This window comes from Coffea arabica, chromosome 7c (genome assembly GCF_036785885.1).
Source record: "Coffea arabica cultivar ET-39 chromosome 7c, Coffea Arabica ET-39 HiFi, whole genome shotgun sequence".
Lineage (NCBI taxonomy): Eukaryota > Viridiplantae > Streptophyta > Magnoliopsida > Gentianales > Rubiaceae > Coffea > Coffea arabica.
In genome coordinates, this window is record NC_092322.1 from 39,087,324 (window position 1) to 39,104,782 (window position 17,459).

A 17,459-nucleotide genomic window follows, 5' to 3' on the forward strand; every position below is an offset into this window, starting at 1 on the left:
AAGTGACCAAAAATTTCTGATCTAGTCATCCAAGAAGGTAGCAAATCATCCAACCCATAGATCTTAGTTTTTGTAAGATATATTGCACATATACGGTTATATAATCATGTGGGTAGCTTTGTTTATGGTGTAAAATGAAATGGGTGGGCTCTATGAACTCCCACCTTTGTCTTGGGGACTGATATCATGCTTGATGATGGATTTAATGTTGGTTTAGTGCTTATATTAGTAGATTAATGTTGTATTGTTGGTAGAAAATCAAAGGAGGTGGTTGGAGCAAAAGTGATCGTTTTACCCCTGCCTTGTCCGACCATTTTTGTGCAAAATTTTGAGGTTCTAATGACTTGATTATGTTGTTTACATGTTATTGTGAGTGTGTACAAAATTTCATTGAAAAATAACATGATTTGGTTGGTCAAATGAATTGATTTCCAAAGTTAGCCAAACTAGAAAATGAATCCCGTATTGCCCAGGCAGTCATTTTGTATTGGCCATAACTCTTTACTCCAATGTCGAAATCAAGTGCCGTTTGCGGAATTGGAAACTAGACATTCCCAGCTTTCCATTGGTACCAATTTCACGTTCTGGTTCCACTTCAGTGAGCCACACCATTCGAATGAAAATCACTATCCTGTTTCGTTTCTCTCCAGGAGACAGGACAGGACTTGTATCTTGATGCTAAAAAACGAGCTGTTTGTGGATAGAATTTGAAAATGGTTTCTTCTGATAAAATTCAGCTTTATGAGAGAGCTTTCCAACGCCATTAACCACGCCCAATTCCAAGTTGAATTGAGTGAGTTGTGGCCAATGTTTGAAACTGCAACAGTGATAAAATTTTCCACTTGGACAGATTTGTAACTAACAATGATTTGGGACTTGTTTTCTGAAGCTTCTTGGTATAAATCACCTATCAAATGTACCTTAGACATTATCTACTGAAATGAACCGTGTTTGAGGTGTTTTATTTGCCAAACATTTTGAAAATGGAAAAACGGAAATCCAAGGCAGATTTGCCGAGGAACTTCTTGAGACTTTAGTGATTTCGTTAACCAACTTTACGAATGAATTTTCCTACGAAATTTGGTAGAGAAATATCCCTTATATGGTAGGATAATACTACCAAATTTGGTGCCATTCCGAGTCCATTTCGATGTTCAATCAAAGTCCCAAAGTTGTGAATTAAACCTGGAATTTACGTAACAGTTTCACATTTTCACTAATTTTGAATTACCATATCTTGGTGCTCGAAACTCTGTTTCTCATTCCGCTTGTTTTGTTATACTCTTGGATTGCAACACTAATTGATTTCCAAATTTCAAAGGTTAGTTCAAAACAAATGAATTTTGCCGAATTTCCAAAGTTGGCCAAAAACCAACTTAAATTTGTCTTGGTAATGCAAGTTACCAACTTTGAGCTACTATATCTTGGCGCTCAAAACTTCGATTCTTGTTCCATTTATTTCGTTTTAAACTTTGATTGTAACTCTAATTGAGTTCTAAATTTCGGAGGCTAGTTCGTATTGTGTGAATTTTGCCGGATTTTCAAAGTTGGTCGAAAACCAACCCCGAAACTGTCTTAATGGTCCAACGCAGCAACCTTGAGTCAATTTTTGAATACCTTCCGTTTAGAATCATGGAAAAGTATCTTCTAGGAACTTTTAGTGCTTTTGAAGAAGTTTCCAACGGTATCAAGTTTTCCAATTTTGGACCTACATAGTGCAAGATACGATTTTTCTAAAATTGACACCCAAAGCTGAAATTTGTCAATTTCTTAGAAAATGAGATTTTGGAAACTTGCCTTCTTTTCTCGATACCGATTGAACATTTTGAACTCGATTTCATGGAAAATATTAGTCTCTCTCTTTAGACTTTAAAACTTTACTCTTGAGCCTTGATTATTAATAATTAAGTCCCAATTCATGAATTTTCCTTAGATTGTACAACCTTCTTTGATAAGTAGGGGTTCTAAGTGATAGTGTATAATAGTTAATGGTTATTTGTTCAGGCGCTCAAGGGGACCTCCAAGAGGAACTCGGAGCGGACACCTAAAACGCTTGTTTGAGAACTACTCGCTTGTTTTGACTAGGTGAGTGTTCCATATAGGAATACGTAATTGAATAAGTCTAGGACATACTTATTTCATGATTATTAAGTGTTAAGTGCTATGTGTTAAGTATTTACCATACTCATGCCTATTTAAGGAATGTATACTTGCATTGAATATCTACATGAATTGGTTAAATGATTAACCATATCAAATGACCATATGAACTCGATACATGCTTAACTTGCTAGATTGCTTACTTAGCCTACTCGGTTTTGAAAAATGGAGTCGAGTGCGTTCTTTATCGCACTCGTTCTCTTTTGAGATGAATAACTCATGCTTGGAAATGCTCGAATAACATGACTTGGTATGCTATGGTTGCATACATCGTTGGAGTGAATCTCCTCGACTCTCACATGGTAAAAATGGGATAACGGCCAATGATGGTCTATTCATGTGACAAATGCCTGTCAATTAACCGTCACTACTCAACCGTTAACCGTCAACCGTTAACCGTTAATCGTAAACCGTTTACCAACCCACATGACTACCTGATTACTTGACTATTTGCTCATATGATTTCCAATCTACATGACTATTTGATATCCGTGAATTACATGATCCCATGAAATCAACTTGTATTGCTTACGTGCTTACGTGCTAAGTATCCACTTGATTACTTGATTATCATGAATCACATGTTATATGAAGCTGTCCACCATTGTTAGGCGAGTGTGTACTTTACCTCACTCGACCTACTCAAATGATGAATTTTACCTTTGGTCGAATTACTTGGTTACCTGTGCATGTTGTAAGCTCTAAGCTGAACTTGGACCCTGCCCTTGGTTACTGACCTACTCGAGCCAGGACTGGGCTCGGTCGGGTAGGTTGGAACCCTGGACCACCGTTTCGGTATACTCGAGTATTACCACTGGAGGGATAAGGTGATGGCCAGTCAAACCGAGGGGATCCGGAAGTCATAAGGTGCAGATGACCGACAGAGTTCCACTAGAACACCGTATCCTACCGTATATGCTTACCTTGTATCATGATAATTGTTTCATGCTAAAATGCCAACATGAAATCCTGAGCTATGCCTGTGATATGCTCCATACCTGTTACCTGACCAATGTACTCATACCATGATACCTGTCTCATGATAAATGTCTCATACCATGATAAATGTCTCAAATTACTCGTACAATGATTATCACCTCATGATAACATGCCATTGTGCAACCTTAAACCATGCATATGATATACCCAACTTACTTGATTTATTTGAACTGTTAGAGTGTCTTGGAACCTCACTAGGCTGTGTAGCTCATCCCACGTTGTGGTTTTCTTTTACAGGGTTCGAGACCAAGGGTGCTCGTGAGTAGTACTAGATTGTTTTCTTTTGGAGACTTTAAGTTATATTATAACGGATGGCTATTGTACCCTTTTCCGTTGGATTGTATTTAAGCTTGAAAGCTGCATAATTATAAGTGTGAGATATTTGAAGTACTTTAATTATGTATTGAGGTTACTTAAAGTATTTCGAGCTTTTGAATGATGGATTGTAGTGAGTCCTGGCGAGAGTTGGGCAGGCGTCCCGCGGATACCCTTTGGTTCGCCTTAGGGAGAAGTGTGGCCGTCACAGTGCCAAACTCGTATACATTTCCTTCAAGGCAGTACATGTTATGTAATCACAAAAAATTAAAAATGACAAACTTATAGACAGTGGACTATCTATTATATATGACATTTGTATAGGTTTTTGTAAAAAAATTACTACGAACACAAGAAAAAAAAAATTGGTGTATAAGAATTATTATAAATGCCTTTCGTAATAAAAAGACTGCACTTGTGCCCGTATTCAAAAATCTTCCCTTCACTAATTTTTTCCCCTTGAACATTTATTATCCCAAATAACTTCGATGAACACCTTGTAATTTGCTTTTCGCATGTTTAAATTTGTTTTCTTTCTTTTACTTCTTGTGTGTAGTGAGTAGATATAGAAAGCAATCAATCCTCAATTTCAGATGGACCAACACTTTATATGGGATGAATTCATTGATTTATTTGTTAAATTCGTTCTTTTCTTCTCTTTTAGCACCTGAACAGAGGCTTTTGTTTCTTTACTCGCTTTTTCTGTTCGGACAGAATGGGAAAAATTATGATCAATCAAGAGTTTAAAAATTTCCAAATCCCAAGAGTTTACCATCCTATAAGGTATAGGTGTAGGCAATGTTAGTTACCCTTGATAAAAACTGGATCTAATTTAATTAATCACTGCACTGAAATTTAAACAATGGTACAATATAAGGTGAAGCAGGGCCGCTCAGTAGAGAGAATAAATAAATGAGAGTATAAAGGTAAAAGTACACAGATTTGTACAGGAGATTATTTGAAATAATTAGTATAGTACTTTTTATGATATGATATATGTAAGATAAAAAGATGATTAAGAAAATGAAAAGATGTGATAGAAATTGTATTTGTGATGCAAGTAAATAATTTTTTTGGTCAAATCATGGCTCAAGACCAAGTTTAGTAAGGTATCCATTTACAAACTCAAAATTGATCAATTTGTAAAAAAATTACAAATGCCTTTCATAATAAATAGACTGCACTTGTGCCCGTATTCAGAAATCTTCCCTTCACTAATTTTTTACCCTTGAACATTTATTATCCCAAATAACTTCGTTGAACAGCTTGTTATTTGCTTTTCGCATGTTTAAATTTGTTTTCTTTCTTTTACTTCTTCTGTATAGTGAGTAGATATAGGAAGCAATCATTGATTTATTTGTTAAATTCGTTCTTTTCTTCTCTTTTAGTACCTGAACAGAGGCTTTTGTTACCTTATTCCCTTTTTCTGTTCGGACAGAATGGGAAAAATTATATATGATCAATCAAGAGTTTAAAAATTTCCAAATCCCAAGAGTTTGCTATCAAGAATGTAAATTGATAGAGACACCAATCCTATAAGATATAGGTGTAAATGTTAGTTTTTTTTTTTTTTTTTTTTGGTTAGAGCCTAATATGTGACGGCCCCACTTATCCCTAAGGCAAACCAGAGGGTTGGCGGGGTCGCCTGCCCAACTCTCGCCAGGACTCACGCAAGAAATCTAGCCTAATCCTTCCGAATCACAATCTAAACTATTACAACATCGTTTTCCTCCAAATAGGCTGCTAACCAAAATCACATTAACTTCAGAGATAACAGCATTTGAAGATAACCAAACGACAGCTTTCAAACACCTCACGCGTATTTACAAGGAGTAAAGTCATACAATCCTAAATACATGTAAATTCATACCATGCAAATATATACATACAAACCAGATATCGGAATTAGGGTTTACACTTTTCCAACTTCAAGTGGCAATCCAAAATAAAAAGTACATTATTTGAGACTAAGACACATTACAACCCACAAAGCGGAAATCACGAGGTTCAAATACATTCATAAGAAAATATAAGTAGCTCAGATTTCTTAATCGTCACGACCTGTCAAGGAAAACAAATAAACGTGGGGTGAGCTAACGCTCAGTGGTGCCCCAAAACATGCAATCACACAAGGCAAGTAACGAGTATTAAATTCAACAAATAGGAAAGCGTATAACAGCACAAGGTAGGATACAGGGCTCTCAGGAGCCATTCTCCGCGCTTGATCAGAAGTTACCGTAGTTGACCCTCCGTCAACTCTCACTACGTACAGTCCATGTAGATCTTTTTATTTTTCTCCTTAACCCTACCCTTCAATCATACCCCTGTCCCGGACCCGCACACCAAGCACGAAGGTGGTGATACTCGAGTATACCCCTTTATAAACTAGTCGAGGGATTCACCCAACGACGTCACAACACTGATGAACTAGTCGAGGGATTCACCCAACGACGTCACAACACTGATAAACTAGTCGAGGGATTCACCCAACGACGTCACAACACTTGAGGTATTCACGAAAATATTTCACACAAGTCACCACTCGAATGGCTAGTGTGATAAAGTACACACTGCTCACTTCGATGGATCAGAAATCCATTTTTCCAAATATCACATATCAAGTCAAGAAAGCGCTTTAATCAAGTAAGCATAGAACAAGCAGGGACACTCACCAAGAGTGAAGCTCAAAAGTCAAGCTGGAAATCGAAGTCCACGTCCTCGCTAAACCCTAGAAATCCATGTTTTAAAAACTATAAGTTTTACTAAACAACTCTTGCTTTATATATAAAAGATTATCTTGTATAGAACTAATTTAATTTCTCGAAGCGAATCAATAAATCTCTTAGAATTAAGGCTAGTAAAGGAATAAAGTATTTCGTAGGGTTTCTTTAAAAGTATTTTCTTTCTAGAGGGCAAACTAGAACTAAATTAACTCAAACGAGTTTTCTTGCCAAACAAGTTTTCTATGTCTTTTATTTGAAATTATTCAAATCTAGTGTTTTTAACAAATTTCCTCCAAAACAACTAGCTAAGGATAATTTTATGAAAAACTTAAAATTTGGAAGTTAATGCAACTACTTCCTAAAAGTAATAAAACTAGTTTAAACAAAGAAAAGATTCAACTAGTTGGCAAGGTTTTAAAAGTCCCGACACTTGAATTTTAGCTTTATCGTACTATACTCAATTTCTATAACTTGATATTAAGACAAAATATTTCAACAAAGCTTGGTTATCAAGGTGCTCGAATTCAAAGGACCAAAACGGACTCTACGATTCCCACTTCATTTGCACATTACATTCCAGTTGCCAATATAAAAAAAATCATAATTCAAATATCAATCTCACTAGGACTTCATCAATCATTAGCCCTGGGTCTCAGCAGATTCAATTCTAATCAACATCAACCAAAGGAATTCCAAAGTATTAAAACAGTTCCAAATCACAAATCATGGACCTTCCAAGTGCATTATGGCCAAACCACTTAAACCATTCCACCAAGAATTTAACCCTTGTAAAAAATTACTCAAATGGCCAAGAGTTTCATCAATCATTAGCTCTTGACAACAAACAATCACTTCCAACCACAATTCAACTCGAAATAAAGAGGAAAGTCACGGCTAACTTAACTCTTAAATAATTCTAGAAATTCAGATTTTAGATAGCTAGATACACATCTAAACTCAGATTACCACAATAGCCTTTCACTAGGCTCAATGTCATTCACACACAAGACAATTTTAGCATGTAAGCTTCACTTGAAATTCAGAAATGGTGGCTAAAAGCTAAGTACAAGTCTTGACCGCTTTAATTAAGGTAACTTGTTAAAAGAGTAAAACTTTGAAGAAATGAGAGATACATTAGCGAGAGAAATTCAATAGGGATATATTTGATGTCAAGGAAGTGGAAAAATCAAGGTGAGAGGTTGGAAGTAAGCCATTTGAGGTTTTAAAGTCAAGAAACCCGTTTCTATGCTTCAGGAACCTATGCAGATGAATAGTAGCAGTAAAGTTTAAAAATTCGCAACTCGAGTTCCACAAATCAAACAATTATGAAAGTTATACTGTTGTAAAATAGATTTTTAGTACTATCACATCCCAGAAGACACTTTTCAGAGATTCAAATCACAAATAGGCCAAATATTCGATCCAAGTCAAAAATTCAGTTTCCTGAAGAAACAGGACATTCGAGCAGGACAGCCTACTTTGAGGAGTCACGGACAGTAGTACACATGGAGGAAAAATATGAAATTTCTACAAAACAAAGGGCCATGATTCTAGTTTCAAATGCCACTGACGACACCTCAATCGGATTTTCCTACACCAAGATATAAGCATTTTAGTGAGACTGGTCAGTGGGATCCGAAAATCTGGAAACTCATTTCTCACTTGTGAAAAACTCCTTTTTCTCTTTTAGAACCATAAGAATTTTATTCAAACCATCCATACATTTAAGTATGACATTCATACCAGCAATTTTAACATGATTTAAGCATCAAATTTCAACAAAAACCAAAGAAATATACATTCATTCCAAGTTTATAAACTTGTATAATGTTTAAACTAATATACTTTCTCACATTTCTCTTCAAGATTTGTTAAGTTTATTAACTAAGAATGATGAATATATACAAATACACCGAATTTAAAGTCTTGTGAAATAGTTAGACTAAGATTAAATCATTTTCAATCCCACTTAAAGAGTAGAACTGGAAAAACTTTTCATTTCTTCTCTCTCGGCCAAATCAATTTCCAATCAACTTTGTTGTTTAAGTTCTCTCAGATTTCATCTGCTTTTCAGGTCTCAAATTCACTAAAATGGACGTGAATGATAGGGTCAAGATGTTATAAAATGTTTTATACAAGATTACAACCAATCATCATGGAATTTTTTCGAAATATCATAAGAGCTTCATCTCCTCCCTCTCTCAGCCGACAAACAGATTTCCAGCAACATTACCTCAAGGTTTTCAGCAAAGTTCCATATTTTACTGGGTTAAAACACTCAACACTCAGTATAGACTCTGTCCTATGTAAACTAAAACAAATAACATGTAATTTGAGCAAATAATCCCAACAAAAGTAACAATTAATTCTATCCTCAGCTAAATGCAACTTCCAGCAGTTCGGCAGTTAAGTACAAGACTGGTTCCCTCAATTTCTTCATTTTCCTCACCCCCATCTTAACATGCAGAGAGTAATTATCAAACTACAGAGTTTTTAAGCAGCAATATGAAATTTACTGCCAAGAATTTGAAGAGAAAAGCTGAACCAAACTCTACTTCCTCTCTCGACCATGTCGAATGAGTTCTAGCAGCAATCAGCCTTTAAGACAAGAAAATTCCCCAGTAACCTCCTCATTTTAGACTTAAATCTTGCATGCATGTTAAGACCAATGTATTATACAATATATTACAGCTTAATATAAAATTTCAGGACCAAAATTCATAAGGACAGCTGGAACTTCTTCATTTCCCCTACTCGGATGAAGCTAAAAAAAATTCCAGCGGTTTCTTTCAATAGTTTCAGCTTAAAGTTCCAACCTTTCACAAGTTCTACAGCTAAACCTCTTATAAGAACCTAAGGTACACATATTGCATGCATTTCTTACAATATTTTCCATTTAATACTGATAACAGGCTACAACTCAAGCAAACAGCTCTCGGTTCCTTCAATTTTCTGTGCAATAATTTATTCATCTTCTATGCAGAAATTTCCTTGGTTAAGAACTCATTTTCCTTACTAAATTTTAACATGCAGCTTAAGTATCGTACATATTAGTTGAGTAAGAGTTTATTACAGAGTTTTACCTCTTTTTTTTTTTTCCTTAGAATCTGGAATTTGCAGACTGCACTAGCTTTTTCCCTTCGGCTCCTTCAAACAGCACCGATCCTCTTTTCCTTCTATTTACTTCATTCTCACTCGATTGAATCTAATAAGTAATGAATCTAACAAGTTTTCTCTCCCTCACTCACACCTTTTTTTTTTTCACGGTTTTGAGGTTGGAAAAGTAAGAAAGCTTCACACTCCGTTTCTCTCTTTCTCGGTTGCAAGCTGGACAGGAGAAACCAGAAATATTTTCTTTCTCTCGGTGATCACTCACAGCTTCCGCACTCTCGGTGGACGACAATTCCAAAGCTTCTCCACTCACTCTTATCTCTAAATCTGATACTAGCTGGCCGCATGGTAGGTTTTGCTAGGAAGAAGGGTAGTTAGGTCATTTAATTATAGTTTAATTGCACTCCAAGGCCTGAAACTTCTTGGGCTCAAGCATGAACCCCTAACTTTTGTTATATATATATACACCACCCCAAAATATTTATAAATTCTTGATTTTCTTTTGTATCTCCTTAATCTCATAAATTCTCACACATTAAATTTTTAAGAAATTAACTAAAAAAGTAGCTTAGCACTAAAATATGTTTAATTCATACCAATTACGATATACACCATGTTTTTATTTGGTTCGTACAGTTTGTTTTATAAGTTTTAAAATTAAACGTTTAATTAATCTATGAATTGGTATTATAATAATTCTAATGGCAAAAATGGAAATAATACATGCATGGTTTACACAAAAATTTTCTAGGCTTTCACATACTTCCCCCCTTAAACATGTATTGTAATAAATAAAAGAAAATGGAACATGTATTAAATTTTAAATAAGGAATAAAATTTTCAAGCTCTCACACTCTCTTCCCTTTACACCGTTATTCTTAATTAAATCAGGATATTTTTAAATTCTCAATTTTTATAAGAAATCAATTAGGCATTTAATTTAACCACTTATTCATTATATGTAATATTTCTAATCTCAAGGTAAATAAAATAAAATAAATGCAAAGCACATACATGATTTTCTCGAGTTCTCACATAATATAGGAAGCAATCATTGATTTATTTGTTAAATTCGTTCTTTTCTTCTCTTTTAGTACCTGAACAGAGGCTTTTGTTACCTTATTCCCTTTTTCTGTTCGGACAGAATGGGAAAAATTATATATGATCAATCAAGAGTTTAAAAATTTCCAAATCCCAAGAGTTTGCTATCAAGAATGTAAATTGATAGAGACACAAATCCTATAAGATATAGGTGTAAATGTTAGTTTTTTTTTTTTTTTTTTTTTGGTTAGAGCCTAAAGAGGCTGTGGTAGGGGGCTAGTGGGTATACAGATCCAACTAGACCAAGAGAGTGTTATGGCACAACCCTTAGATTTTTTTCGCTGCAGGTGAGATTTGAACCCTCATCGAGTGACTTAAGCCCCTCCCTGGTGGCCACTGAGCCATTGGCCCAGTGGTTGTAAATGTTAGTTACCCAAACTTTAAAAAAAAAAAATGGAGTACTTAAAAAGCTTGTCAGTTGGTCTGAATTATATGGCGAAATAAAGATTATAATAATGACAAACTAAGGATGTTGAATCAGGAAGATTCCTTGTATTTATATATTTTGATAAAAACTGGAACTAATTTTATTAATCTCTGCCCTGAAATTTAAGCAATGGTAAGGTGAAGCAGGGGCGCTTAGTAGAGAGAATAAATAAATGAGAGTATAAAGGTAGGAGTACACACGTTTGTATTTGTACAGGAGATTATTTGAAATAATTACTATAATATTTTTTATGATGTGATTTATATAAGATAAAAAAAATAATTAGAAAAATAAAATAGTGTGATAAAAATTGTATTTGTGATGCAAGCAAATAAGTTTTTTTTTTTTTCTAATCATGATTCAAGACCAAGTTTAGCAAGGTATCCAATTACAAACTCAAAATTGACCAATTTAATTTGTTTTTTTTAACATCTTATATGTATAGTGAGTAGTAGTTAAGAAGCAACCAATCCTCAATTTCAGATGGGCCAACACTTCATATGGGATGAATTCTTTGATTTGTTTGGCAACTTCATTTTTTTTTTCTTCCAGGTACACAAATAGGGGCTTTTATTTCCTTATTCTCCTTTTCAGTTTGGGCAGCATGGGAAAAATTAGAATCAACCAAATACCTCGAGATATTTTTATGGAATAGACATTTCCAAATCCCAAACTATTAGGATTTTTGAGGCCTGTTGAAGACTTGAAATTTTTTTTTTGGTTTAATTACTACTTGTATTGACATGATGTGCTTCAACTCTTCCGGCAACTTTTCTAAATTGGGGCAGTCCCTGATTCTCAGGCACTGGAGCTGTGGCAATGCACCTTTCTCCACCTTTATTTCATGCAAATCACGTAGGCGGCTGAGCTCAAGGAATTTCAGTTGGTGAAAGCCATGCCTAGAAATGACCATATGCCATGGTCCCCTGAATGCATCATCCTTTATTTTGAGGAACGACAGCTGTCCCAACTTCTCTAGTGCTGGCATTGGGTCATCCTCGAGCCATGTGGAACTCAAAGACAAGCGAGAGAGATTTGGAGGGAAATCAGGAGGCAGCATAAACAAACCCCTCCCAGATAGCTTAAGCTCTGTTACACGATGGAGATTAGAAAGTCCAGCTAGAATTGGCTGTAGCCTAATTGCATCCGCAAAAAGATGTAACTTCTTTAGGCTTCCAACCTCAGATAAATGCATGCAGAGTTCGTCTATCTCTGACCATTCATCCACCCAAACCCCCAGTTTCTGAAGACTTGTCAGAGTTGTCATGTCATTGTGCATAATGTCATCAAAGCGTATGCCTGACAGAGTCTGGAGATTTCTCAATCCTTCAATCTTAAGAGGCACATCACATTCCATACCCTTCGCATATAGATGCCGTAAACTTTCAAGCTTCCAAATGAAATTTGGAACTTTCACTTTCCAATTTGCATACCTTCTCCGCATGTCAAGAGTTTGTAGGTATCGCAAGCAACCGACGGAATGGGGGAGCTTTCCAATGTATGTGTCTCTTAAACCGAGGTACCTTAAGAGCCTGACTTTATCAATTTCTTTTGGCAAATTATAACCCATCTTAACGTCCTCAAGGTCTAGTATCCTAAGCTTTCTGAAACTTCTGAAGCCAAGACTAACCTCCCGGACATTGAAAAAAAGTAGAGACCGGAGAGGAGGGGGCGAAGACCCTAAATAATTTTTATCCAGAGGGAGACTATGAACAGCAAGGTACCTGGATTTGGCTGATATTTGATCATCTCTAGTGTCATGGATCTGAAAAAAATTTTCATCCTCTGCCTTCCTGATTGCAAGGTCTCGCAGCAAATCATGGACTCTACAGCTTTTAATCCTCTCATCAACAGTCATTTCCGCCACTTGGACCATATTTCTGCTACAAAGTCGTTCCACATCATCATATGCTGCAGCTTCCTCCAAATTTACTGCATCTCTTTTCTGCATTATTCCCTCTGCAACCCACATATGGATCAACTTGCGCACAGAAATCACGGAGTCTTCGGGAAACAAACCCAAATACAAAAAGCAAAATTTCAGATTGGCAGGAAGGTCTGCATAACTTAATTCCAGAATTGCCCCTGCTTCACTCCGGCTCCTTGATAGGTGTGCGCTAAAGTTGTTGAGAACTTCCTCCCATACAGTCTTCGACTTATTCTTGCCTAGTAGCAGGCCACCTATAACCGTTATGGCCAGTGGTAGACCGCCACATCTCCTTGCGATCTCTCTGCCTACTTCTTCCAAATCTGGAGGACACCCAGCATTAGCTCCGTCGCCTAAGGCCTTTTTGAGGAACAAATGCCAGCTGTCTTCCTGCCCCAAAGTTTTCAACTCATACGGGTGTCTATAAGCATCAGCGTGTTGGGCAACATCCCGATTGCGACTTGTAAGTAGCACTCTACTTGACGTGCCAACATCAGGAAAGGCCCTCCTGGCAAGACAATCCCACGCTGCTTCCTCCCATACATCGTCAAGCACCACAAGATAACATTTGTCTTGTAGATCTTGATAGAGCCTTCGTTCCAAGTCTTCCTCTTCCATCTTTTCCAACATGTCAAGTAGCTCATTAGTTATTGGATTCAGTTGCTTTATGATTGCCCTCAGCATCTTTTTGTAATCGTAGCTTGAAGAGACACATACCCAAGCACGACAGTTGAATCTCTCCCTAACATCAGCATGGTTATAAACTTTTTTGGCTAGAGTTGTCTTACCAGCACCTCCCATGCCAATGATTGAAACCACGCGGCGGTTTCTGTCCGCTTTCAAAAGTTCTGCCACCAGGGATTTTGTTATCTTCTCGAAGCCCACAATATCCTTGTCCTCGCTGAGAGGAGAGGACCGCCGGAGCCGTTGTAGCTCTTCTCCATGTGTACTCGTTCCCTCCCCAAGATTTTTGATACCAAACTTTTCGCGGCTAGCAGCTATGTCATCGAGCCTTGTCTGTAAGGACTCAATCTCTTTACCGATCTTGTTGAGGCTCACCATCCGCCAGGGATAGTATGCCAATCTAGTCACAAATCCCTTATCTTTTATACTTTCAATTTTGCTGGCAAAGATCTCAATGATATCCTCCGCATCGTAGGCCGCAGCTCTGATTTCAGAAACCCAGTTGCGGATCCTCGCATCTTCATCTTGCCTCTGATCAGCATCTTTCAGGAAACACCGCATCCGGACCAGATAATTTTGAAGTCTCTCAACTTGGCCTCGAACATCTTTCAGGAAAACAATTTTTTGAATCAGCAGATCACCAGTTCTCTCAACAACAAGAGAGATAATAGTGTCAGCCATTGAATCTAAGAGGGCTTTGCTTCTCAATAAAAGAGCTCTTATATTTCAAGTGCAGTTGCAAAGCCAGATTAATATCTGCATCTGTTTTATAAAGCAGAAGTGGCTAATGCAAAGACCGTATATCTTGTCGGTAGGTAAGGAATCAATGACTTTAGAAGAAATCTATATATTCAGTTTGTACGTAAAAGATGATTCCAATCGTATGTTCTTTAACTGGGTAGGGGATTTCACGATAACAAGTCACCTTTAGCATATTTTCAACACAACATAGCCAAGTTACCTTTATAGAGGGGAAAAAAAAAGATGGTGTAAGATTCCTATCTCAATCTTCTGCCATTTTCTTGATTGTTAGTTTCTTTTTCTTTCTTAAACTTGATTTCCTGATTTCATTGAGATTCTGGGCCACTAAAGAGAATGCGTCACTCATAAAACTTGCCAATAAATTTACAAGATATCTACATTCAGATTGTACGCAAAGGATGATTCCAAGTCTCCAACCTCACCCTCCTGCTTACTGAATCGAATATTTGCCAATTGTTCATTCTCGTTTTAACTGATCTTAGAAGAGACCCGCGATTCCATGGTCCCATTTTTCCTTCCAGTTTTGTCCTTCAGCTTCTTAAACAAGAGCAACAACTCCAGGCAAAAGAAAGCAGGTTTTGATTTAAATGGATTTACATTAATCAAGTTGTGAGATGTGGGAAATTCTCAAAAAACAGAAAAAAGAAGGGCAGATTGCTTGTTTTAGGAGCGTGCCATATAAAAAATTATTTGGTACGCAAAAGGCTACAATCAACTTTATGCCATGTTTCCAGGTCCAAACAGCAATGGCTTATACAGTTTCTTTAGTCCAAATTTTTTACCCTTCTCTTTTAAGAATCGTAAAGCAGCCCAGAATTCAATTCTGTCTTAACCTGGAGTGCCAGCTTCTTTAATACCATATGTAAAATTCGTTTCTTTGTCTTTCTGTTAAACTTTCAGCTTTCTCCTAATAGTTTGTGAAGATAAAAATCTTCAACAGAACATGACCGAGCTATCTTTGTAGTGGAAAAAAGAACATGAGCAAAGAATTCCTACCTCAACATTTAAGTCAAGCTTCATCATTTACCTCTGCTTTTCCTTTTGTGGGTCAGACTGGAAGCCTGGCCTCATCAACACTCCACATTATTGGTGATGAAATCTATTGCAGTGTCACTAATCACAATGCCTTGAAAGATTTCATAGAATTCCTTTGCAGTACATTGACATAAGGGTTGCCAGATAATTAAATCTCAATGTACCTGTTAACTATGTTAAATTGAAAAGTGTAATATCTGGTAGCTCAGAACAACCACGTAATAGAGCTGCCTAGTTGATTGCAAGATATGAGACAGAGCCTGTTTGTATACTGTCGACTTAAGGCTTGACTCTCTCTCATCACAAATTAAAGGCACTGTAAAAGAAAATATTGAAGCTTGTGTGGAACCCAATTCCTGCATTCATGACAAAATAGCCCGAGACCTCTTTGCAGTAATACCTGAGGGACAAGCATATGTAGAACTTTGGACTACATTTAGGACATTCAGATATAGGAATGGGTATGTATATCTCATTTCTCTGTCGTGTAGTTCATTTTCTAGCTGCGTTGAGAGACTTGTTTCATGTGCTTAATTGCTAGAGGTTAGGCGCTGTGTGAATCATGGATTTGATGGACAGGATTATGTGTTTTCCTCTACCAGACTTCTTCAGTGAGGGAAATGCACCAGAGCAGGAGACATTGTCAGTGCTCACCGTCCCAGCTGAAAAAATGGGACGAATTGTTGGTAGAAAGGGATCTTCAATCTTGTATATCAAAGAATCCTGCAAGTAACTCTCTCTCTCTCTCACGAGCATATAGTTCATTCGCCAAAGTTAAAACCATAGATATTAAAGGAGTCACTTCAACTTTCTTTAATCTTCACCTATAACAATCAAATCAATTTGTAAGATACCTCTTGCAGACTAAGAATCGATTCAGAATATAACCATCTCATTGAGTAACAAACTCATAAACAGGGCTGCCTGTTTATGATTTCCAGCATTAGCAGCGCCTGAATAAACTATAGCTATACAAGTCGAAAAACTATAAAAATGGAGCCGCTCGAAATTAGACTGAAAATAATAATAACAATAATAATCTGTAGAACACAATGTTGTTATTTCGAACCATAAGTTCGCCTATGTTGGCCCAAAAAGTCGGCATTCAGGATATTCTCAATACTGCTGTACAGAGTTGGATCTTCAGTCAACTTCGATTTTCTAGTATTGATAGGAAGCATATATTTTCTAGTGTCAAATGCTGTTAATAACACTCAATTTTGATTTCTCTAAGCCAATTTATTGTCAAATTATCCAAGGTTGCGCAAAGCTAACTCTTAGCTCGGATTTGGTCGAAATTCAAAGTTTTCTTGGCGTTAATACTTTGAAATCCATTCAATTTCTTGTGCATGTCCATGACTAAATCTTCAATACTAATATATTGAAGAAAGTGCAATACTTAAACTAAAGTATAAACTAAAATATACCTAAATTCTCGTTTTGATTCCTGAACATTTTAATATCTAAAGTATAAAATCTATTCCACTTTAAGTAAAACTTGTCCTATTTTAGTCCCTAACCTAAAGCATAAACTCTTCTTTACTTCTTCTATATTTTGATCATTAAAGTGTAATAGATTTTATACTTAATTCGGATAGACTTTATACTTGAGGGACTAAAGTGAGATGAATTTTTCTTAAGTGATTAAAGAATTCCACTTTGAAATTTTGGAACCAAAGTGTAAATCAAGTTATAAGGGGGCAATCTCTTAGAGAACAAAAAACATATTGAATGATTTGCATTTTGATCGCCTATTGTTTAAAATTATTTAAACAATACCCCAACTAATAACTTGTTATACTTTAACCACAGAACTTTATATACATGGGCTTCAAGTTTTAAATCCTATTCATTTAACAAATAATTGTACCCTAAAAAATTGACATACCTAACTCTTGAATTGAATGTATTGAAACCAAATTCAACCCACGTAATTTAACTAGAAAACTAGTCGCTCGAGCACTTTTCTGGTCAAGAGCTAAAAAACCCTTTTACATGAAAAACCTCTTTCTTTATTAAGCCCAAAAAAATCAGGACCTTGGCTTATGGATCCTTCGGCCCAGAATGGGTTTGCAATATTACTTCAAGGATTTTTTATTTGGTCCACCACGTGCAAATTGGGCCTTTTACCTGTTTACCTTGTTTTTTTTTTCTTAGCTTAGCAAGGGCAGTGGACAATTGTTTTTTTTTTTTTTTGAAATGGTTTTGTTATCCT

General features: G+C 36.3%; 1 protein-coding gene and 1 long non-coding RNA gene across 2 annotated transcripts; both read right to left on the reverse strand.

Moving 5' to 3' along the window:
- Nucleotides 1–5,261: 5,261 nt before the first annotated feature.
- Nucleotides 5,262–9,621, reverse strand: LOC113697844 (uncharacterized). Its single transcript, XR_003450016.2, has 3 exons — nt 9,281–9,621; nt 6,147–6,202; nt 5,262–5,535 (listed from the first exon to the last, which is right to left on the reverse strand). It is a non-coding gene; the product is annotated as an uncharacterized lncRNA (long non-coding RNA).
- Nucleotides 9,622–11,512: 1,891 nt separating this feature from the next.
- Nucleotides 11,513–14,128, reverse strand: LOC113699914 (putative disease resistance RPP13-like protein 3). Its single transcript, XM_027220258.2, has one exon. The coding sequence runs from the start codon at nt 14,126–14,128 to the stop codon at nt 11,513–11,515; it is 2,616 nt and encodes an 871-aa protein (XP_027076059.1).
- Between the last annotated feature and the right edge of the window lie 3,331 nt (nt 14,129–17,459).

What these genes read in the sequence shown, in the direction of transcription:
- LOC113699914 (XM_027220258.2), bottom strand. Translation starts at nt 14,128, where the DNA reads ATGGCTGACACTATTATCTCTCTTGTTGTTGAGAGAACTGGTGATCTG.